Source organism: Gobio gobio, assembly GCF_949357685.1.
Source record: "Gobio gobio genome assembly, chromosome: 6".
In the NCBI taxonomy this organism is placed as follows: domain Eukaryota; kingdom Metazoa; phylum Chordata; class Actinopteri; order Cypriniformes; family Gobionidae; genus Gobio; species Gobio gobio.
Window position 1 is genome coordinate 33,866,671 of NC_137102.1, and position 25,199 is coordinate 33,891,869.

General features: G+C 38.5%; 1 protein-coding gene across 3 annotated transcripts in view; it reads right to left on the reverse strand.

The window, feature by feature from the left end:
* Positions 1-25,199, reverse strand: part of rock1 (Rho-associated, coiled-coil containing protein kinase 1) — a 216,025-nt gene that overhangs the window by 73,704 nt on the left and 117,122 nt on the right. For all 3 annotated transcript variants that reach the window (XR_013816703.1, XM_079819469.1, XM_079819468.1), the window contains exons 3-8: positions 24,095-24,195; positions 18,560-18,697; positions 11,040-11,215; positions 10,844-10,928; positions 9,561-9,705; positions 124-262 (exon numbers count right to left, since the gene is read on the reverse strand). Coding sequence is in view for 2 of the 3 variants with exons in the window: in XM_079819469.1 (XP_079675595.1) it covers positions 124-262; positions 9,561-9,705; positions 10,844-10,928; positions 11,040-11,215; positions 18,560-18,697; positions 24,095-24,195 (784 nt within the window). In the remaining variant the exon portion in view is untranslated. The remainder of the gene's footprint in view (positions 1-123; positions 263-9,560; positions 9,706-10,843; positions 10,929-11,039; positions 11,216-18,559; positions 18,698-24,094; positions 24,196-25,199) is intronic.

Below are 25,199 nucleotides of genomic sequence, written 5' to 3' on the forward strand. Positions count from 1 at the left end.
ATGAGATTAGCACAGTGTATTTTGAGTTAACGTTTTCGTTCACTGCCTGATATGCAACTGATCTGTGCTGAAAACACGTACTGTATATTATTTGCAGTTTAAAAGTATTTTGTATATGCAAACCTGTCTGTGAGGAAAGCACAGATGAGGCTTTTTGCATCCTTTGAGATGTCGCTGTCATCGGGGAAGGTCAAGGCATTCTTGTGATTCATGATCTTGCTGTAGGTGCCCACCAGAGAGTCAGCATAGAATGGCGTGTCACCTGAGAATGCATTGAATAACACATACACTTATTCTTCTGAATGCTTCCTCTATTCCAAGCTTTGTGATCTCTCTATATCTGTTGGGAAGTCTCACATTCTTAGGAACGTGTCTTCGTCTTTCAAGCTTAGTTTCTAAATTGGAGCCAAAATGTTGTGCTTCTGCCTATTCCCTCTGGATGTAGGGATCTATGCCCAGAAGTGTAGCTTTTAACAGACAACTTAATTTGCAACCTGATTACTCTAAACAAAGCTTTGAGATGTGACGAGATAAGAAAGACTGTGCACCACAATACAATACTAAGAAAACAAGTCTTTCTAATGAGCTGTCCTTGCACAAACACGGTTTACTCCGATTCACCAACAAATGGCTTATTAGACGTTATTTAACGAAATCATACAAGTTACCTGTTTATACCTAAAGCAAGAAAAGAACACTCCTTTTAAAATCACTAAAGCTGTCAATTACTTCTGCTCTTTTGCAAAAATTAGTTAGAATAACTGAAGCTGACTACACAATGAATCTCTTATTTACATCGGGTTTGCACTATATAATGAGAGGACTATATAATGAGAGGACTACTCAGTCAGTGAACTTAAATTAAATTGTGAGCAGTATAGAGCGGATTCTGAATAACTTAAACACCTCTGATTACAATGTAAATATAAACCTTTAATGCTCTTCAGAGTGCAAATTTTAGTTAATGCATGTTTTTATTTCAATTAGTCATAATAGGTAATCATTTCAGTTTTCCTTTAATTTCCTAATCTAATTTTCATACACTATATTGCCAAAAGTATTGGGACATTCCTCCAAATCATTGAATTCAGGTGTTCCAATCACTTCCATGGTCACATGTGCATAAAATATCAAGCACCTAGGCATGCAAACTGCTTCTACAAAGATTTGTGAAAGAATGGGTCACTCTCAGGAGCTCAGTGAATTCAAGTGTACTGTGATAGGTTGCCACCAGTGCAATAAGTCAGTTTGTGAAATTTACTCAATACTAAATATTCTACGGTCAACTGTTAGTGGTGTTATAACAAAGTGAAAGCAACTGGGAACAACAGCAACTCAGCCACGAAGTGATAGGCCACGTAAAATCGCAGAACGCGGTCAGTGCATGCTGAGCCTCACAGTGCACAGAGGTCACCAACTTTCTGCAGAATCAATAGCTGCAGAATCAATAGCTACAGACCTCCGAACTTTGCGTGACCTTCAGGTTAGCTCAAGAAGAGTGTGTAGAGAGCTTCATGGAATGGGTTTCCATGAGCAGCTGCATCCAAGCCTTACATCACTAAGTGCAATCCAAAGCGTTGGAAGTTTGGGGATGACCCCTTCCTGTTCCAACATGACTGCACACCAGTGCACAAAGCAAGATCCATAAAGACATAGATGAGCGAGAGTCCTGACCTCAACCCAATAGAACACCTTTGGGATTAATTAGAGCGGAGACTGCGAGCCAGGCCTTCTCATCCAACATCAATGCCTGACCTCACAAATGTGCTTCTAGAAGAATGGTCAAAAATTCCCGTAAACACTCCTAAACCTTGTGGAAAGCCTTTCCAAAAGAGTTGACGCTGTTATAGTTGCAAAGGGTGGGCAAACTCCATAATAAAACCTACGGATTGGGAAGAATGGGATGTCATTACAGTTCATGTGCATATTAAGGCAGGCGTCCCAAAACTTTTGGCAATATAGTGTATCTTATTTTATTCTACTTAACGGAAATTATATTTATTAGTTTTAGTGTGTTAAAGTTAATAATAATCCCATCCAAGGTTGTTCTGTGTTTTTAGTTTTTGTTTTGTTTTAGTGGTATACTGGCAATGCAGTAACATTACAAAAGTTTATTTATAAATCATAACTATGTACCTTTTCACTTTGTACATGTTTTGCGTGAGGATGTTTTATTAATCCGTCTCTTTGTTTTTAGTTCCATTGTTTTAGTTAAAAGGGGTGATTAACCACGATTTCACTTTTCTAACTTTAGCTAGCGTGTAATGTTGCTGCTTGAGCATAAACAACATCTGCAAAGTTACAACGTTCAAAGTTTAAAGCAAAGGGAGATATTTGCTTTTAAAGAAATACATTTCTAAAGACTACAGCAAACGGCCGGTAGGGACTACTAGACATTTCTCCAGGGTCTCTGACATCACCAGCCCCAATATTTACATAAACCCCTCCTCTGACAATATTAAATAAGGGGGGGGGGGGGGGGGCATTTTGTATCGCTGCGGGGAAGCTTTGTAGTGGTATAGTTAGTAGGCTGGAGTGTTGTTGCCGCAATGCCGACGAAACTCGGTTATTTTCATCCGGATTGCAGGTCCATTTTGTTCAACCTTCCTAGGGACGGGGGTGCGTTGCAGTGCGTTTAACATACAACATGTTATATGCATGTCTGTATGAGACAGAGGGGAACAAGTTGCATTTGCAGCAGATATATGCTGCCCATCATAAATCCGGAAAAGAGAAGACCGGAAAATGTGACATAATGGACAATATTCGCCTGTTTTTGCAATACACGAGCCGCGGTTCAGCTGCGCGAGACAAACGCTGGCAGTGTGAATGAACAACGGGCGCGCGCGGCTCCCACTGCACATTTCACTGAGGAAAGCTTCCACAATCTTCGCGAGTTCAATGAAGGATTCGCACAACGGCTTGTCCTGAAAGATGGATTTAAAAACAGAAGCCGTTTACGGGCCACAACCTGTAAGTATGATATGATTCTGCAATGTGTTTTCCTGTAATAGTTCGTATTGTTAATTGTACGTTGTAGCAAGGAAGTACACAGATGACAACGCTGTTTGGCTCAGCAAACCAGTTTGTTAAATGCTCATTCATACTTAACGTTATCCGACAAACACCTAATGTTACAAACCAGTGTTTCCCCTAGAATTTTTTCCAGCAGCGGTGCTGTTACCAAGCCGCGCGTCAGGGGGTCCGGGGCATGCACCTCCGGAATAAAATAAAATAAAAATAAAAAACCTTAAACCATGATTTCTGGCAAGTTTTGTGGATAGAAATAGACATTTTGAACATTAAAATCCAAATTAAGCTTTTTATTAGTTTAAAAGGTGACTAGCTTATAGCCTATTTTACTTAAATAACCTGCAGGGACGTGCAAAAAGGGGCAAGGGCTCAAATGTAAGAAAGGGGCAATATATAAAAATAAAGTATTTGGATACAATTTTATGTTTTTGCAAAAAGTCTCATGCTTATCAAGCCTGCATTTATTTAATCAAAAATACCGAAAAAAAAAACATATTGTGAAATTTTATTACATGATGTTGTTTTTTTTACCTTTTTATTAATCAAATTTTGGTAAAAAAAAAAAAAAAAAAGTAAGGCCATCACATATCATACAAGAGCTGCAAGTAATTTTCTCTTTGCCTTTTGTTGTTTGATTCACATTATTGGCTCAATCGTCACCAGGTTTATTAGATGCTGCCCCTTTAAGACGCAGATCTAATATCATTCTTCCATTAATTTCTCTCAACTATTTACGCCCATTTAAGCTAAACTGTGTTTAAGTGAATACTCTCCAAGCCTGTCATTTTGAGATATAGGCTATTTTTTGTGTATTTGATGGTTTAGTCGCGCAAACGAAGCACATGTGCAAATCGGTCCGTTTCGCAGCGTACGTACACACACACACACACACACGCCTTGAACTTGGAAACAGAGTCTATTGCGCGGATTATTGTGCTTTTCATTTTCATCAAACACGTTCTGCAATTTAGCCAAAGTGGAGAGTGCATTTGACAACAATTACAGATTGTGCTGAATCTGACGTTAAATGCATGTTTGTTGGGGAGAAATGACAGCGCGCGCTGAAGGGAAGGAAGTTGTGCTAGACGATGTGCGAGCATAGTTTATAATAGTTTTACCTCATATCTTCTTTTTATAATACTTGGAAGCGAAAATAAAATAAGATTAATATCACAGCCCTGTGATATTGTGTAAGTGTAAGCAAACAAAATTTTTGTTTAGTTCTCTGGCCATCGTCAATCTCTCTCTCTTGTACAGTGTGTAAGTGAATGTGATATTACTGATCATGTGAAGATTTTGCAGTGGCGCTGAAAATCCAGCGGCGGGGGAAACACTGCAAACTTTTATTTAAAGGTCCCATGGCATGAAATTTTCATTTTATTAGGTATTTCAACATTAATATGAGTTCCCCTAGCCTGAATATTATCCCCAAGTGGATAGAAATGTTGATCAGTGTAAAACCGAGTTCTGGCTGTCTTTCTCTGCTTTTGAGAAAATGACAGGCCAGACTAGCCAATCCTGAAGTCTCCTGTTTTGACGTGACGTTTCCGACAAACGCGCACTAGGCGGTTAGTGAATCACAACACACTGGGCCAGCTAACCAATCTGAGCCCATTGCGTATTTTTGAGGGACTGGCTTCATACAACCCGGAAACCATCAGACCGTTTTTGCAAGGAGGGACAGAGCAGTGTAGAATAAAGCTAAAATATATGAAAAATAATGCATTTTTTTAAAAATGAAGCATGAACACATGTTACAGTGCACCCCACAAACACAATCAAGCCTTCGAAAGAATGTGTTTTACCAGCCCTTTAAATCATTGCCATGTTTTTTTCATTCATTTCTTATTCTTACAATAGGAACGGTTACCTCCCTTTCCTCCGCCCAGAGAATCTGGCACGCCCATGCAAACGCTCGAGAGATCATGGCTTGTGAACGAGTGAATGCTGGCAGTTTCTCAGTGTTTGGATGTACAAATGAAAACAGAAGTCTTTTTTCAGTTCCTTCTGATCTGTGATCAGTGATTTCTTATGTGTAGCTAATTATTTATTATTCGTGCACACACTGCGGCTTCTCTCTCTCCCGACAGAACGGTGTTTTCGTGTTTTCTATCTTGTGAGTCAGTGTTTTTGTACGTCCTCGTCGCGTCTGTCTGTTCTACATACAGTCGTGAGTTTCTGCTCAACATCAGCAGAGTCACATCTTCAGAGATAAACCTCACGCACGCCGAGGCTCGGGCTGCACTGACCGGTCGGCCTTAAACATCCCCGACCCCCAGTACTGCATCTGGCCCACAGCAGAGGCACCAAACGCGGCGCGAGATTAAGCAGAAGGGGGGTGAGCATGGGGGTATCCGGCTAGGCTAGTCAGCTATTCCCACAATAAACTGGATTACATTCGATTACTGCTGTTGTGTATTTGTTTGCGCTGTGTACTCAATGCACGTCACTGACGCTTTCATATGATTGGAACATATCTAAAAATAATGCTATAATCAACACTTACTCGTAACTCGTTCATCTCGACAGCTTTAATGGTACATTGCATGTGTTACAAAGTTGGTAATAATGATGAAGACGGACTCGGTGTGACTGGGACTCGTGTTTATTCAGAACTCTCAGATACAAACACAATAAACTCGCGCTGACTGACAGCGCTCTCATAACTAGGGTTGGGTACCGAAATCCGGTTCCAATATGGCACCGGTACTTATATAACCGGTATGTACCGGACCGAATCAGAACGCAGATTTCGGTTCTTCATTTCGGTGCCAAAATTCAAACGTGCTTTCGCGCTTTGGCTGAGCCAGAAGGCTTGTTTGAGATGCGCCTCGCCTCGCCTCGCCTGAAATTCAGCCGAGACTAGGCGGCTGCAGTGAGGAGAGGAGTGAAAAAAGTGCAGGCAAGCCGGACAGTTCTCTCTTCTCGTAGTGGATCAGACACCTGCGAGATCAAAGGCGGATATCGCGGGATTCACACTCGTGCGCTTTGTTGCTGATAAACTGGATGTAATTAAAGTTCTGTTACTTTTATATGAAAATAAATATTATGAACAAGACACCCAAAGTTGTTGTTATTTATTTCCATTCGAAAGACGTGTTTATCAATCATTTTGACTTTAATTAGGCCTACATACATGTTTTATATATATATATATTTTATAAATATGACAAAATCACATAACCCACAGAGAGATCGCCTTTGCTAGAGAGTTTGGGAATATTCACACATAAAAACATGATCTCAGAGTTTTAAAATCAAACATTTTAAAAAAAGAACCATACATCACGGTTGTTTAAACCAATAAGCATTAAGCTGTGTCGTCAGCAAGTCGTTTCCCATCATGCTTTTGCTCCGCGCAGTCGGTGGAGAGCAGCTGCGCTCGTCTGCAGAATCCGACACATCCGCCTTTCGCTCGCGAGAGTTTTTTGTCATACGTCAGCATGACATCAGAGCAAGGCGGACCGCCCTCGGACACTTTTCTAACCGGAATGCATCTCGCGCTGATCACCGGTGATCGGTTCTGCGCAGATTTTGCTCATCTCAAACAAGCCTAGTGACAGACGCTCAGCGCTCGTCACATCACAACTCATGACAACTATTCAGTGTTTTCAACGACATCATGTTTATTTCAGGTTTCAAGACATTTAAATGTTCATAAGTAGGCTACTAGCAAAAAACACACACTGATGTCTATGAAAGCGGCAATGACAATCCTTTCAGACGGTTATAATTTGACTAACGTTACGTGTTTTATTCACATCAGATAAATGCACATTATATAGTAACTATATAGTTTACTCTATTCTTCTTCCAGTTCATCCGACAGATCCGATTCTGAGGCGCAAACTAACATGGCGCCGCCCATTGCGCTTTATAGATCAACTAACACACATTCACTCACACATTTGAACATCAGATAGTTCGTGACACAGTTAAGAAGTTTGTGAATATTTTGAATAAAAAGAAAAAACGAAATAAACCCGATACAGCTGAGCTGTCAGCGCTATTACGGCTGCTGTGTGTCATGTGAGAAACATGACGCGTCACCATGGAAACATTAAGGCGATGTGTTCTAAAATATTTAGCCAGAGAATATGATCATATTTCAAAATAAAGCTGAATCTCGAAGCTGGTTTGTAGCAGAGCAAGAATACAGACGACTGCTGTTATTACTGTAACTGTTTAGAGTTATATTAGGCTTGTTGTAGTTGGGTGGCTTAGGTTTTACTGTGAATTTGTAAATATGTCAATTATAATTTGTAAATAAGTAAATTGTGTTTTGTATTTATTTATATTCATACATTTAAGTATACATTAAACTTTTAATAAATGGTTCAATTTAAATAATAAATAAATAAATAAAAAGCCATTTAATGTCATCCACCTCGTTTGGTGGCCTTTTAAAAAAAAAAAAGTATCGGTTCAGGCACCGTTTAGGCACCAGAAAACCGTTTAAAAAGTATCGGTTTGGCACCGGAATCGAAAAAAACCCAAACGATACCCAACCCTACTCATAACTCAGTAGTTACTATAAATAACTTTGTTAGCAATTGCTCCGTCTCTGGTACATTAGTGATGACCGGTTCGCGAACTAATCATTCTTTTGAACCGGTTCTTTTTAGTGAACCGAATCAGTTCACCAAATCGGACTGAATCGTTCTAAAGGGTTCGCGTCTCGAGTCAGCGCTGATCCATAATTTACTAAAGTTACTAACTTTCTGACATGAGTGACAGCCCCTCCGACTAGAAAAACTAATAACCTGAAGTATATTCTAGTAACTACAACAGTTCACTAAACTGAGATGTGCTGAGAACTGATGTGAAGTGAACTCAGGTCCATCCGTCTCTCTGGCAGCAGCTCGTGCCTCGTAGACCTCGTTAAACCACGCCCCCTCCGCTCATTTCAAATGCAAAGATGTCAGCCAATCACAACAGTGGGCGATTTTACTGAAGTCTCACAGCAGACACACCTCTTGAAACAGGGCATTCAGCCACAGGGCAAACAGCAGTATAGAAAAAATGCCTTTTATTTCTAAATTATGACATTTTATGATGTAAAAATCATACTAACAATATAAGTACACCTCAGGAAACATTATAAAATAATAGAAAAATGCCATGCCATGGGACCTTTAAATGTCAACAGCGAACTTGGCATTAGTGTAAATTATTCTTTGATTAGAGCTTTTATGTTTTGTTTATCTACATGCTTGTTTATCTACGGGCATGCTAAACATGGATCTGTGTTTGATTTGGATACTACAGTAAAGCCAATGTTTAGTGTTTGTTTTGGGTTAATAGTTTTTGCGACAGATATTTGGCTATAATCGTTCTAAAAATACAAAAGTAACAGTGCCATTCAGTAGCGATCACTATAGATCCGCAGTCTTTACTCTTGAGGACTGAACAGGTTCTGCTTGATCATCTTCACTAATATTGTCTGGGTCTGATTTGGGCTCCAATTGGTATGGTTTTATTGACGCCATTGTTTCTAATACTACCCAAAGCACAGTCTACCGGTAAAGGTAAGGGGTGTGACGTTTCCGACAAACGCGCACTAGGCGGTTAGCGAATCACAACACACTGGGCCAGCTAACCAATCTGAGCCCATTGCGTATTTTTGAGGGACTGGCTTCATACAACCCGGAAACCATCAGACCGTTTTTGCAAGGAGGGACAGAGCAGTGTAGAATAAAGGTAAAATATATGAAAAATAAGGAATTTTTTTAAAAACGAAGCATGAACACATGTTACAGTGCACCCCACAAACACAATCAAGCCTTCGAAAGAATGTGTTTTACCAGCCCTTTAAATCATTGCCATGTTTTTTTCATTCATTTCTTATTCTTAGTTAAAGGTACACTATGTAACTTTTGGCCTTCTAGCAGTTAAAAAACAAAACTGCATGCATTTTGCAGAAGAATATTGTTTTGTTTGCGCTCTGCAGGACTATGCGGATGAATATGACCCATCACAATAGATAATGTTTTACAATGAACTCTACGATAAAAGAGCTAATTTATTTGTTCAATAAAATACCTTACTCACCAGTGGTCACCAATAAAATACAACATGACATTAAATAATGTGGTGACAATATTTACACACAGCATATAAATCCATGTATATGAAATGGGCTACTACTTTTAATGCTCCCAAATCAAACCACCATTTCTTTATTCTATGGGAAGAGTAACAGAACACAGGATTCATCTATAATACAGTATAGTACAGAGTAGCATGTAGTAGAACACAAGCACAGGCTCACAGACTTGACATTTACTATGCTGCTTGAATTTGTTCTAAATAACATACGTATATGCATAAGCTTAAAAGTACTAAATAAGCTCCTATGAATATGAATTCTTTTAACTAAAGTGTTTTTCTTAGATTATCCACTGACCACAAGCAACTGCCAAATCTAGCCTATTGGCATGGCAAGGTTGACTGATAGTCGTGAAAATGAAACCTATGGGCAAAAGCTGCAATTCATGCAAACTTTTTTGCAGATGCACTAAACTCACCAACAAGCATCTCATACAGGAAGACCCCCACAGACCACCAGTCACACTCTCGGCCATAGTAGCCATCTCCTCCCTGCGACTTCAGTACCTCTGGAGAAATATAGTCTGGAGTTCCTACTGCTGTGTCACATCGTACCATTCCATCCTAAGAGGAAAAACAAAGAAGAGTCGAGAGTAGAACTGAAAGAACACTAAATGTGACTGAAGTACTGGGTAGTTCAGGTTGTCATTCACCAAATGATTTTTAAAGTTGAATAGCTTTAGATGTAGATTTCTTTTTTTTAGATTAGTTTGGATTTTAATATTTTTTTAGTAGTGGTGCTTCAAAAGTTTATGCGGATTGCAGTGAACAACATTCACTGCTCTGTGAGCCAGCTGCCATTTCATCCAGTACAAAGGATAAATGTAAATTTTTTTATATGTATATTCACAGTTGTAGTGATAACTATGAAGAAGAAGATATAAAATATGTTATTATTACATCATATGATGAATGACAATTATATATTCAGATTCATGAACACAGCACCCCTGACTTTGTAACAGTATAGTAAAAGTTATAAATGTGAATAGTTTTGTTTTCCCTTTAAGTAAAATTGTGTTAGTTCTTAATTTACATTAAACATCAAGTAAGAACAGTATGATGTCCGGCATAGGAAAATGAACACCTTCAAACTGGAATAAAATATTATTAAAAATGTGTTGCAGATTTTTAAGCATATTGCATAGTTGTGCTTGGAGTCAATGGTTTTATTTGTGATAACGTAGTGAAACATGCCAAATTGTGCTGACATCATTTTTGGGGAGGCTGTCATACAAAGAAATTATGACCATGTGTAAACAAGAGAGAATAACAATTTTCCAGTGAGCTTATTGTATTTCTATGCAGATTATTTCCTGTAGCTCTAGTTTGCCTTTTTTGCCAAATTTAGTCCGACAGAAACCTTAACCAAGTTTAGTGTTTTAGTTTAGTGTTAAAAACTTTTTTTTCATATTTTGATGGTTTAATTGAACTTGGCAGTTTTTAAAAACAAACATCGCCTACGGACATCAGATTGTTCTCTACTGTACACAGTATTGTGGGAATATACTGTACAGTAATGTGCTAAAAAGATACAAATAGATGCTTCACAAAAACATTCGCTTTGAGACGATTATTTATATATGTGATATATTGTTTTTTATAAATACACATATATAGAGGACTCAATAAAAAATAGTCATAAGCTTGGTTTTTGTATTTTACTTTTATGAAAATGTGTAGTTTTGCACATCACTAGTACCTTGTTCATTTTCATGCAGGTCCCAAAGTCTGCCAGCTTCAAGTGACCTGCCTTGTCTAGCAACATGTTGTCAGGCTTTACGTCCCTAAGATGAATGTTAAGCGAAAACACACAGGCATATTGGTTATTTTGAAAATGTCAAAAAAGCAAGCACACTTGAAAAAAATGAAAGGGCTGTTTAATGTATAAGTGAGACCTGTGAATGAAGCCCATGGAGTGGATGCCGTCCAGTGCCAGTACAACCTCAGCAGTGTAGAAACGTGCCCACTTCTCAGGCACATCATAGTTGCTCATTAGGTTGACCAGGTCTCCACCTGGCATATACTCCATAACCATGTAGAGGTAGCGGTCGTCTTGGAATGCATAAAACAGCTGAAAAAAAAAAATGAAAACAAAATTATATTAGATATAAACAGTGAGGAAAATAAGTATTTGAACCCTGCTATTTTGCAAGTTCTCCCACTTAGAAATCATGGAGGGGTCTGACATTGTCATCGTAGGTGCATGTCCACTGTGAGAGACATAATCTAAAAAAAAAATCCAGAAATCACAATGTATGATTTTTTAACTATTTATTTGTATGATACAGCTGCAAATAAGTATTTGAACTCCTGAGAAAATCAATGTAAATATTTGGTACAGTAGCCTTTGTTTGCAATTACAGAGGTCAAACGTTTCCCGTAGTTTTTCACCAGGTTTGCACACACTGCAGGAGGGATTTTGGCCAACTCCTCCACACAGATCTTCTCTAGATCGGTCAGGTTCCTGGCCTGTCGCTGAGAAACACAGAGTTTGAGCTCCCTCCAAAGATTCTCTATTGGGTTTAGGTCTGAAGACTGGCTAGGCCACGCCAGAACCTTGATATGCTTCTTCAGAGCCACTCCTTGGTTATCCTGGCTGTGTGCTTCGGGTCATTGTCATGTTGGAAGACCCAGCCTCGACCCATCTTCATGCTCTAACTGAGGGAAGGAGGTTGTTCCCAAAAATCTCGCAATACATGGCCCCGGTCATCCTCTCCTTAATACAGTGCAGTCACCCTGTCCCATGTGCAGAAAAACACCCCCAAAGCATGATGCTACCACCCCCATGCTTCACAGTAGGGATGGTGTTCTTGGGATGGTTCTCATCATTCTTCTTCCTCCAAACACATTTAGTGGAATTATGACCAAAAAGTTCTATTTTGGTCTCATCTGACCATATGACTTTCTCCCATGACTCCTCTGGATCATCCAAATGGTCATTGGCAAACTTAAGACGGGCCTGGACATGTGCTGGTTTAAGCAGGGGAACCTTCCGTGCCATGCATGATTTCAAACCATGACGTCTTAGTGTATTACCAACAGTAACCTTGGAAACGGTGGTCACAGCTCTTTTCAGGTCATTGACCAGCTCCTCCCGTGTAGTTCTGGGCTGATCTTGCATGGAGCCCCAGTCCGAGGGAGATTGACAGTCATGTTTAGCTTCTTCCATTTTCTAATGATTGCTCCAACAGTGGACCTTTTTTCACCAAGCTGCTTGGCAATTTCCCCGTAGCCCTTTCCAGCCTTGTGGAGGTGTACAATTTTGTCTCTGTCTTTGGACAGCTCTTTAGTCTTGGCCATGTTAGTAGTTGGATTCTTACTGATTGTAGGGGGTGGTATTGGACAGGTGTCTTTATGCAGCTAACGACCTCAAACAGGTGCATCTAATTTAGGATAATAAATGGAGTGGAGGTGGACATTCTTAAGGCAGACTAACAGGTCTTTGAGGGTCAGAATTCTAGCTGATAGACATGTGTTCAAATACTTATTTGCAGCTGTATCATACAAATAAATAGTAAAAAAATCATATATTGTGATTTCGGAATTTTTTTTTTTGATTATGTCTCTCACAGTGGACATGCACCTACGATGACAATTTCAGACCCCTCCATGATTTCCAAGTGGAAGAACTTGCAAAATAGCAGGGTGTTCAAATACTTATTCTTACTTATACTTTTTCCTCACTGTATGTATATCTATATCTATATCTATATCTATATATATATATATATATATATATATATATATATATATATATATATATATATATATATATATATATATATATATATATCTATATCTATATCTATATATATATATATATATATATATATATATATATATATTAGGGCTGTAACGATTTGACCAAAAATAAACACCTCGACTAATTGAACATTTTACCTCGATTACGATTAATGAAAGGTTATTTTGCTTTTTTTTTGCTTTTTTGCTTTCCATTTTTTGCCCTCATGAGGTTTTTGAGTAAGTTCCTGATAAGGTTTTTATTGTAAATATTTTCTACTATTAAAAGGTGGGAAAAAAAATTCTAATGAAAAAGGGCATTTCTTTGTGATTAATACTTGAAGGAAACGGTTCACTTTCAGCAGTTATTGTCTATGGGGCAGATTTCTGTTTGTTGTACATCAGATACAGATAAATTAACACAGTTGGCCGACATTACATTTATTTGAATGCATTAATGAGAGAGTGATTGTGTGTGTGAATTCTCTATTCATTATGAAGCTGTGGTTTGTACTTACTTCAAAGGTATTAAAATATATGCCTATAACGGTTGAGTTTCTAAGCTATTTTAGTGACTTTACTTTAGTCACAGGACAGCGTTGACACAGGCCACATACAAATGACAAAGCTTTGTTAGGACGCAGGTGAAGAGGTCTTCCTTCAGGGCGCGCGCGCGTTGTCAGAGACGCGACACAGCTCGGCTCTGTGTCACAGAAAAAAGCTGAGCACTGAACGGATACGTTTTTCGTATGTTGTTTTTGAATAGTGCACAATCGCTTTAAATGTTCAAACTGGCAAGCTTTTAAACACATTTACTTGACAAACTTTATGAGGACGAAAGTGAAAGCGATCTGGCTTCGGGGCTTGCACGCGCCGTCTGTGTGTGTGTGTGTGTGTGGCAGTGCTTAAGAACGGCAATTAACTTACCTGTATAAACTGTGTAAAACATGTAGTCACTATAGTGATTCTGGGAATCTATAAACAAAGATAATCTCTGTGTGCCTGCAAACTGCACGTGATGTGACTGACGGGACGGAGTCACGTGACTAAAACTGAAATAACTGACATGGGAAAAATACGTCGGTTAGAGGCAGTGTTGCCAAGTCCGCGGTTTTCCCGTGGAATTGGGCTACTTCAACACTGCTGCCGCGGGCTGTTTTGCATGTCAGCAGGTTGAAGCGACCACAATGATGTGATATTTAGCCCCAGGAATGCGAATTTTAGTAGGCAACCATGCCAAAAAAACATAGATTTTACCCCCCAAATGCGCCCCCCTGAAACGCGATTGGGCTTGTTTTGGGCTAGTTTTGAGTAGCAATTGGGCGGGTTTTGTTGTGAAAACCTGGCAAACTTGGTTAGAGGTTCTGAATTTCGGTTAAGATTATTTTTCGATTAATCGTACAGCCCTAATATTATATTAGCCCGACAAGCTATTTTAAATGATGAATACAATTCCTTTCTTGCTTTGCGTTGTTGACTCTCTTGTCTTGTTATCTGAAGGAAAAATAAGATCACGGATGTTTTTGATCATGCTGATTTGTCCACAGTGAAGTTTAGCCGATGTTTGTGTGTGCGTATATGTTTTTCAGTGTGTTCGCGATAAGTGTATCGTGGTTATATCCGCGGGTCAGGCGGACCAAATAATAAAACGTAACATTGTAATTAATTGCGGGTGGATGAGAGATAAATAATTAATGTGTTGATTTTACAGGTGCTGGTCATATAATTAGAATATCATCAAAAAGTTGATTTATTTCACTAATTCCATTCAAAAAGCGAAACTTGTATATTATATTCATTCATTACACACATACTGATATATTTCAAACGTTTATTTCTTTTAATTTTGATGATTATAACAGACAACTAAGGAAAATCCCAAATTTAGTATCTCAGAAAATTAGAATATTGTGAAAAGGTTCAATATTGAAGACACCTGGTGCCACACTCTAATCAGCTAATTAACTCGAAACACCTGCAAAAGCATTTAATGGTCTCTCAGTCTAGTTTTGTAGGCTACACAATAATGGGGAAGACTGCTGAATTGACAGTTGTCCAAAAGACGACAATTGACACCTTGCACAAGGAGGGAAAGACACAAAAGGTCATTGCAAAAAAGGTTGGCTGTTCACAGAGCTCATTAATAGAGAGGCGAAGGGAAGGAAAAGATGTGGTAGAAAAAAGTGTACAAGCAATAGGGATAACCGCACCCTGGAGAGGATTGTGAAACAAAACCCATTCAAAAATGTGGGGGAGATTCACAAAAAGTGGACTGGAGCTGGAGTCAGTGCTTCAAGAACCACTACGCACAGACATATGCAAGACATGGGTTTCAGCTGTTGCATTCCTTGTGTCAAGCCACTCTTGAATAACAGACAGCGTCAGAAGCATCTCGCCTGGGCTAAAGACAAAAAGGAAAAAAAGTGGTCCAAAATGATGTTCTCTATTGAAAGTAAATTTTGCATTTCCTTTGGAAATCAGGGTCCCACAGTCTGGAGGAAGAGAGGAGAGGCACACAATTTACGTTGCTTGAGGTCCAGTGTAAAGTTTCCACAGTCAGTGATGGTTTGGGGTGCAATGTCATCTGCTGGTGTTGGTCCATTGTGTTTTCTGAGGTCCAAGGTCAACTCAGCCGTATACCAGGAAGTTTTAGAGCACTTCATGCTTCCTGCTGCTAACCAACTTTATGGAGATGCAGATTGCATTTTCCAACAGGACTTGGCACCTGCACACAGTGCCAAAGCAACCAGTACCTGGTTTAAGGACCATGGTATCCCTGTTCTTAATTGGCCAGCAAACTCGCCTGACCTTAACTCCAAAGAAAATCTATGGGGTATTGTGAAGAGGAAGATGCGATATGCCAGACCCAACAACGCAGAAGAGCTGAAGGCCACTATCAGAGCAACCTGGGCTCTCATGCCACGCCGCATTGCTGCAGTAATTCTGGCAAAAGGAGCCCCTGTAGTGCAGGAGTGCTGTACATGCTCATACTTTTCAGTTGGCCAAGATTTCTAAAAATCCTTTCTTTGTATTGGTCTTAAGTAATATTCTAATTTTCTGAGATACTGAATTTGGGATTTTCCTTAGTTGTCAGTTATAATCATCAAAATTAAAAGAAATAAACATTTAAAATATATCAGTCTGTGTGTAATGATACAATATAATCGACAAGTTTCACTTTTTGAATGGAATTAGTGAAATAAATCAACTTTTTGATGATATTCTAATTATATGATAAGCACCTGTATTAAAGACACGGAACTCTCATTTCACTGTAAAAAGCAACAGCGTCTCCTCAGGGAAAACAAATCAAAGATAACATATGCCTAGAGCACCTCCTAGAGGACAGTATATAAAACACAAAGGAAAAACCCTGCATGAGGTATTGCTTAAAGCTGCTGTCCGTAACTTTTTTTGTGTTCAAGATTTACAAAAATTATATGATGAGAATGTACAACATGAATCCATTTTCCAAATCGTGTTTTTGTCTTACCCTGAATCATTATGGTACACTTATAATAAGTGTTTATATTGGGACTATTTCAGACCAGACTGGTAGGAACCGCTGCGGAGGAGCACAGTCCCTGCGTGACTCGCCATAGACATAAACAGAGAGAAGTAGCTCTGGCTGCAATGTTCTTAAACAAGACGCATGCAGTTCTGTTTATTAACCGCTAGAGCGCAAAAAGTTACGGACTGCAGCTTTAACTTAACAGTTTTACCTAAAAATATACACTAACTTAACAAAAGTTATTCTGTTAAGAATTTTCCAACATAATGATTGGAAATGTAAACGCGTTTAAAACTTTTTTCTTTTTTCTTTAGGTACTAATTTGCAGAATTTACCAAATTAAAAACAAAAGGAAGGAAAAACATGTGGGAGCATTTTAGTGAAGTAGTTTAACAAGACGAATCAAGTGTTGGGTAGCCTATGTGATGTGTAACGGCCGTTAAGCGCTCTACGTATATGACAATAAATGAATAACACCTATAAGCCTAAAGTGGAGAAAACTGCAAAAGTCGCTGTGTGCGTGTACATACGTGCATGGTAAAATGTTAAGAGGAGCATAGGTTTAAGTTGGTGTTTCAGTTCTACACAGGCAAAAAGACAGGTCAAGACAGAAATTCATAGAAATTTCAGTTCAAGTAGAACCAAATGTAGAACAAAATCCATTTGTATTGATGATTGTAATTTTCATTTTATATACCATTGTTGATATTTGTGATTTTGAAAATGGTTTTGATTGATGTTTTGACTCCTATTCAGTTTTCTACATAATTTTTTTTATTTAGTCAGGCTAGTTAAATTAATTTTGGACTACCAAAATCTGAATAGTGCGTGCATGCATACATGCATACATACATGCATACATATATACATGCATACATGCATACATATAAAATTCTCAGGTACAGAAATTTAATAAAGTAATCAAATGTAAAATAACACTGTATAGACTTCAGTGTATATATTAAACATAGATTAATCCTTATTAAAGTTACAAACATTATTCAGTTAAGAGCAGTGGGTGATTTCTTTGTCTTTTGTAGTTTGATTAACATTAAGGACCCAAACGGAAGCAGGTATTTATTAGGCTGCTGTCAAGAGCGAATGCACGGATCCAATAAACTGATACACATGCGTTTTCTTTCCCAAATGTGCATGTTCACTTAAGACATAATCACGGTGTTAATGAGGATACTTGCCAATATGGACATTTTCAAGCGCAAGAAGACGTGAAAGAGTTCAATTCAGTATTCACGCTGTCTGAAGACGCAGATTTCTAATGTTTGCCCACAGCCAATGAATTGAGCTCGCTTTCTCGTCTTCTTGGGCTTGAATATTTAATTTGGCAAGGTTTCAACTTTCGTGACTGGCCCGTCAACTGTCCCGAGCACCGTTCACGTTTGTTCACGTTCATGTTCCACAACATTGTATTGCTAGAATTCATAAAAATATAACCGGCAAACTGGCGATTGACACCATTTAATATACTCACCAACGCCGATCTTTACACATTTGGCGCATGACGAGTGTTAATTTTAGGCACTTCATACATAAATAAGTATCATGCTCAAGAATACAATAAAATGTTCTGAGAAAGCTTAAAAAAAAAAAAAAATAAACTTAATACATGCATGATCAGTGGCAACAAAAACAGTAGGCTTTATGCAGAGGGTCACATGAACAAACAAGACAACAGGTCTCATCACATCTGCTTGTCGGAGAAAGTGTTAGTATCAGTACGAACTGACAGCAATATCTATGGACTTTTAAGGTAATTAGCTAACCTAGCTAGTTATTTTTATTGTTGGCATTTTATTCAATTTAAATATCCAAAATTTAGTGAGGAAGAGAAAAAAAAAAACTTTTAGATATCAATCTGCATATGTGATGGACATTGTTTATGGCTCAATCATTTGTAGCTGCTTTGAAGGCATCTATATTTAACAAAGCACATAAAAAAGACCTGAACCAGAAGTGATGCACCTGTTTTACAGAAAACAGAAGTTTGTTGCGCATAACATGTATATAATGTATTCAATTTTTACATTTGTTCAATTTTTTAATTTGTTCAATTTTTAAATTTGCAACTAGACATTCATCCACATTCAAGACAAATCACACAGCTGATTATGATTAATTTTCATCATTAAATCAATTGATTCATACCTGTACTACCCAATTACTGTTGGCAAAGGCCATAATATCTCTCTCTTCCCAGAAGAAAGCAGAGTCCGACCTCTTGATCATCTCAAACTTGCTGAGCAGCTTCATGGCGTACACTTTCCTCGTGGCTTTGTGCCTCACCTACAGAACAGGAAGACAGGGAACATGAATAGGGCTTGTTATTTACTTTAACTTCACTGAACTATGACACACAAAGGAAACAATATAGAATATAACACTCACATAACTTCTACTGTATTCATACTGATTAAAAGCTAAAAATGTAAGCAAAAAACAAGCTATCTGCACACGTAGTAGTGCTGGGCAGTATAACCAAAAATCTGTATCACTGTATTTATTTTTTTAAGATTGTGTCTGTTCCACTGTCAGCAATGAAGTACACAAATAAAGTAAAAGAACATAGCTACCCTAATAAAATATTACTCTTTTATATTTTACTTGAGCACAAGTACAAAAGTACTTTATTTTTAATGTACTTAAGTATTAAAAGTAAAAAATAATGACAGATGATTATAATTTACACAAGTAAATAAGAAAAATTAGTGCAGACAATTAATATGTATTGATCTGCAAATAAGCAAAACAAAAAAAAAAAAAATATCTAAATATTAAACTTCGATATACTAAAATATCAATTACTCAAGTTACTCAAGTGTACAAACAAGTATAAAAAATATACCATATTGTATTTAAAAAAATTTTTTTAGCAACCACAACTAATGTTTTATTTTTGTTTGTTTTTTTACACTGCACAGACATCACATGGGGCAAAATACACTTACAGCAATGCTATACTGTTTCATTCTGTATAAAGCCCTATTCGGACGGGATTAGTTTAACATGGGGAGGTGGGGGTAAAGTAATTTTACCTCAGGACGTCTGTAATATTAATGGCCAATTCGCACGGGATAAGACATCTCAGTAAAACTAGCAGAATTGGGAGGGCTAACTCGCTTTACGCACCAACGTAACCTCCTTGTCGTCATGTGAGTTGCTTCCTGTTTTCACGTGTGTGTGTGTGTGTGTGTGTGTGTGTGTGTGTGTGTGTGTGTGTGTGTGTGTGTGTGTGTGTGTGTGTGTGTGTGTATATATATATATATATATATATATATATATATATATATATATATATATATATATATATATATAAACATAAACATTTAGGTCCAGTCTAACGATTCTGTTTGGATTGTATTGTTAATAGACACTTACCTAAAGCTAAAAGAAGTGTTGTGCCTCTAAAAAGTGCTTTCGATCTTATTGTTGCTTTAAATTGTATGCGGAAAATACTGGAGGTTTGCCACAGAGTTGTCCCACCCAGTGACGCCGCTACCACCACGCGCATCACGCGCTGCGCGTAGGGCACCAAGTGCTCCGGGGAGCACCACAAGAAAATGCTCTCTCGACCCTCCCGCGGCTGCAAAATTCGCGAACGCCGCCACTGCGGGCATCATAAAGTGATCGCGCTTAGGGCATCAAAGCGGCCAGCGGCGGGACTGGTCCCACCACCTACAACGAAACCGAGTGCTTCTTCAAGCGCTTCCATGCTTGCAAAACGCGCCAAAACTACTTTTAAACAGGAAATGATGGAATTTTACCGTACATTTTTACACCGGGTCTATTCGAACGGGATTAGTTTTACCCAAGGTCATTTTTCCGGACCTTTTTACAGAAGGTAAAAGTCTCCGTAATCTTTACTGACATTGTCCGTAATGATTACCGAGATGGCACATTCGGACGGGACTAAAATCACAGAGAACCTCTCGTAATAATTACTTTACCCCCACCTCCCCATGTTAAACTAATCCCGTCCGAATAGGACTTAATTTGAAGTTTGCTGTGGGGGGAGTTTTGAAGCAGGGATCAAGAAGAGCAGTCATGTCCAGCGGGTCACCTGTGCCAGGTTCTGAGCACTTTTTTTCAAGCAGGCTAGAATGGTTGTCTTGATGTCTTCAGTCAGCTGCGAGTCATTTTCTCCCTCAGCAAGAATGGTTTCATTGACGAGATGGAGTACTGGTTTGAGGGACGAGACACTAAGATAGTGTTCACCAGAAAAGGCATCAGTGAACTCTGGAAGTTCAACACCTTGTTCTCTGCCTCCAGCAAATTCATGTCCTGCCAGCTGGGCACCAAGTTCTTGCCAGCTTTCAACACCTGACTTATTTGAATGTACAGTAGCGATTGAGCGTCTCCCAGCTGTTAACAGACTGTTGATCTACCTGGCTTGCTAGCAATACCCAACACGCCATTTGGCGGCGTAATTCTGCAAATGTACACTTTGTACAATAAGCTAAACACTACACCTGCTCAGCATTTAAACATTCTTTATTGTAATGTACTCCAAAATTCTTGAAAATCATAATCGTATATTTATTTCCTTCATGTTTCATGTTTAGTGTTCTGCACATGACAGAACATGGATCTTTATGTTGAAACTGTCATCAGAAGAGGTATATGTTCACGCCTGTACGTCATAGTAACAAGTCCCGGAAGACAGGCAAAATAAATTGATAATGATTCTTTCTAAAGAAAAATGAAGTAAACGTATCTGAAAACAACATTATTTTTATTAATGCATTATTATAAAAACACTTTTGGACTAAATGCCCTAATGGTTGTTGTTTAGTAAACCCCTGTGATCAAAAATTAATATCAATAACTATTGATTGGTTTTGCATATTGATTCTGCACTTCTGAGAGAAATTAACAAATAGCTGTCACTGTAACAGTTTTATCATCAATAGAACTCAAATATCAAAGCTAGAGTCCTATATCATTCTAATGACAGACAGTTTGTCAAGATTAAATAAGAATGCTGTGGTAGTAGCATTAATAAGGTACCCTGGCTCCACCCTCCTACGTACTTCCGCTCAATTTTTATTTTCCTTCAGTACTTCGTCTGCGGCTGCTGTATATGCTTAGGTTTTCGCCGAACAATTTTTTACCGGTCCAATCAGCTAACAGAGGGAGTGGCTGAGAACGATGACGTTGATGTTGTGCGCTAGTTTGAGTTGTAGTTCAGTAATGGCGGCGTGAAGCCATTCATTCCTGGCACCGCTGCCGAATATCCAGAAGTTAGAGCCAGAGCAAGAACAATCTTTGCTGAGTTTTGTTGGTGGCCATGATGTTGTGGCCCTCCTCCCCACAGGGTTCGGGAAAAGTTTGATTTTCCAGCTCGCTCCGTTAGTGGTGAAGGAGTTGGCTGAAGCCGTCCATCTCCCACCACCCAAGTAAAAATCCCCGGCCGAATGAACTACTGTTTTAGACAAACATTAAGGTTGTGTGGTAATTTAATTGCTCTCCAAATCCACATCTCTGAGTTTTCAAGAATATATCTTATATCTTATCTATATCTTTGACCAGAATATAACCTTTTTGACCACTGCAGAGCACTGTGCGGTTGTGTGCGCTGTAATTTGGATGCATTTCTAGACTTGTATTTCTTTAAATGCTGGCAAGTGTTTACAAGAGCAATATATTTCATCACCGTTCAAAAAATAAAAATAAAAGCACGTAGGGCTGTGCAATTAATCGAATTTCGATTTCGATTTCGATTTTGCCTCCCAACGATCACCAAAATAGTACAATCGAGAAAAAACGATTATTTTGCCATGTTCAGTTTTGCAAGAACACTCTTATTTTGTCTTGCGTTCTGAATGAAACGCGCACGCGCACATCCGCCCCTCCCGAAGCCACAAACTCTCTCAGTTCGTGAGTCTCGTGTGCATATCATCCGCTGGAATTTAAAAACTCGGCGCGAGTAAAGATGGCAGAAGGAGGGCAGTTACAGCAGCGTTTGGTGAGCAAAAAAGGCAAAACCAACTCCGTTGTCTGGGAACAGTTTGGCTTTGAGGAATCAGACGACGAGCAGAAACATGCTACGTGCAAGATTTTCTACATGGTAGTGGCTGCAACGCAAGGGAACACCACGAATTTGTTTAACCACTTGAAAATTAAACACAGAGTGACCTATGACAATCTAATAAAGAAACAAAAATTGACGAGAGCAGGGGTGCCGTGTAAACGTCCTTTTTTCCCTCATATTTCTCAAATAATTCTCTCTTTGTAAACTTTGTTCAATGCATGCGAGTGCTGCCGTATGTTTGAATATGACCAGTCGTTTTCACCGTCGTCACCCGGGTTTAGTGCCAGAAGACGCGAATGAGAAGCCGCGCGCTGTGAGAAAATGTGTCTCTGTGCGCTCATCCGAGAGCGCGCACACGTCTCACAGCGCGCAAATATTGAGTTCTCTTTTAAGTCTTGCTCTTGAACGGACAAACTCACACAAAACGTATGTCAACGTCCATCTTGATGAGTATCCTAGCAGACATAGTCTGTATATGCCTTAAGTGAACTTTATACAGTCGATAAAGACGACGCATATCCGATCCGGATTGAGTAGCTTTTGTAAGTTTAATAGGATTCATCTTTAATTTATGCACTCAAATATGCAATGTTATTTTACATTTGATACATTTCTGTACCTGAAAACTAATGTTAAACGTACCTGAAAAGCATATCTAGCCGAACCATATTGTTGATCTTATTTATTTGTGGTTATCATTTTTACGTGAATTCTTTTATACTTTGATTTGAATATGTTATATTATTTATTTTAATAGTTCAAAAAGTACAACAAATGTTACAATTTCAATTGAATTGTTGAAAGGTGTATTTTTAATAAATACAACACATTCCCAAAGTTATGTGAAATAATCGTGTTACATAATCGTGATTTCAATATTGACCAAAATAATCGTGATTATGATTTTTTCCATAATCGAGCAGCCCTAAAAGCACGTAAACATTTGAATTGGGCCATTATTTACGGCAGCATTTATTCTCATCATACCAAGCATATGACAGCATATTTACAGCATATACGATCATGTTACGGACCACGAGAGCAGCGCGTTCCCGATCACAAAACTCTCCCCTCCACCATGAATAAATCACAATCTGAATGCACGAGTTTTAGGTTTTATCACTGAGGTGGTGTGCACATTTATTTGCGGATTTCCATGTAAGAATCAAAGGCGAACGGCGCGTGACATGTGTCACGACCAAACGTTAGTGATTGGTTATGGCAGATCAGAGTGACTCTGAGCAGATCCAATAGTTTTAAACTTCAACAGAGAACCCGCCTTCAAGGAAGTAAACGCTTGTCAATGGAGAGTGGCCAGACCCTCTGTACAAATGAAATGTACGAGAGTCTGGTAAGACCAGGCTATTAATAAGGGTCCCCCACTCAACACACTTCATATTTTCTCTTCATGATTTCAGCTACACATCCGGTAAGGTGGTATTTAAAAACACATGTACACGAAAATTAAAACTGGCACTAACGTAGTATGTAAACACTATGAAGTACAGTTACTACACAAATGTTAAAGGTAGTGGTAAAAAGTAAAATAAATTTAATTCTAGGTAATGGTATATACAGTATGACAGCATTAAAACCAACCAAAAATATCAAATGACAGCAGCATAAAAGACAAGAATATGCACTACACTTACCAGCTGTACTTCTCCAAATGCCCCTCTTCCTATGACTTTTACCACTTCATAGTCCTCTGCTCTCATACGAAGCTCCCGAATTTTGCTGATTGTGTCCTTATCTAGAAACAAAAACACATATGCACATCATCACCCAGAGCTGCGAGAAGCAATTAAGGGGCCAATTTTATGAAGCGTTTTGTAGATTAATATTTTGTTAATAAAGTGATAAATTATCAAATTATTCAAACTATTCAAAGTTTTTTTGCGCAATCAGAGCAATTGCATCACTTCATAAAATTGAGATTAAACCACTGGAGCACATGGATTACTTTAATGATGTCTTTACTACTAGGCTTGCTGCGATAGTTGGTGTTAACTAGGGTATCGTTAAGGTTTTCACGGTATTTCTACTCTTAGCGATACTGCTTAACAATCCGGTACTTTAACTGTATTCTTATCGGTTTTTAATAAAAAAAATTAAGAACATAATTAACATAGCTAAAACTAAAACTAAACTAATAACTCTTACTAAAAAAAATAATTATTAGCAAAAATAAATATTCGTTTTCGTAATTACTAAGCTCTCTTTACTGTGGCGGAAAATCTGACCTGTGGCGGTTGAGGGAGTGTCATATGGCGCTACTGTGCGTGAAGTGAGCTGAGGAGATTAACCGTTGTCCTGTGACGCGACGCGTGCAGTGAACACATCACTAGTCCTAAGCAGCTGCTCACAAAGAATGTATTTGTGGCAGTGAAATCGGAAATGACACAAGGTAATGAGACACACGCTGAACTCCTTTTAACTTAAGCGCACTGCTTTTAGAATGCCGTTTCATACGCGACAAGAGACGCAGGTGCAACAGCAACTATAGTAGCACGTACTACTGTGTGTTTGAGATTTCATGCTTGCGTAATATTGACAGGCTCAAATGTGTTATCATTGTTTTACAAATCATTTACAAAGTAGGGAATACCAGGACACACACACACACACACAAACAGAGAGAGAATATACACTTCATTATTTAATCACACTGTCTTCACAACAGTTTGTGTTGGCTGTAGTCAGATGACTTTAGCTGTGGTCACACTGCTAGCCTACATTGTACTACTGAAGAAATTA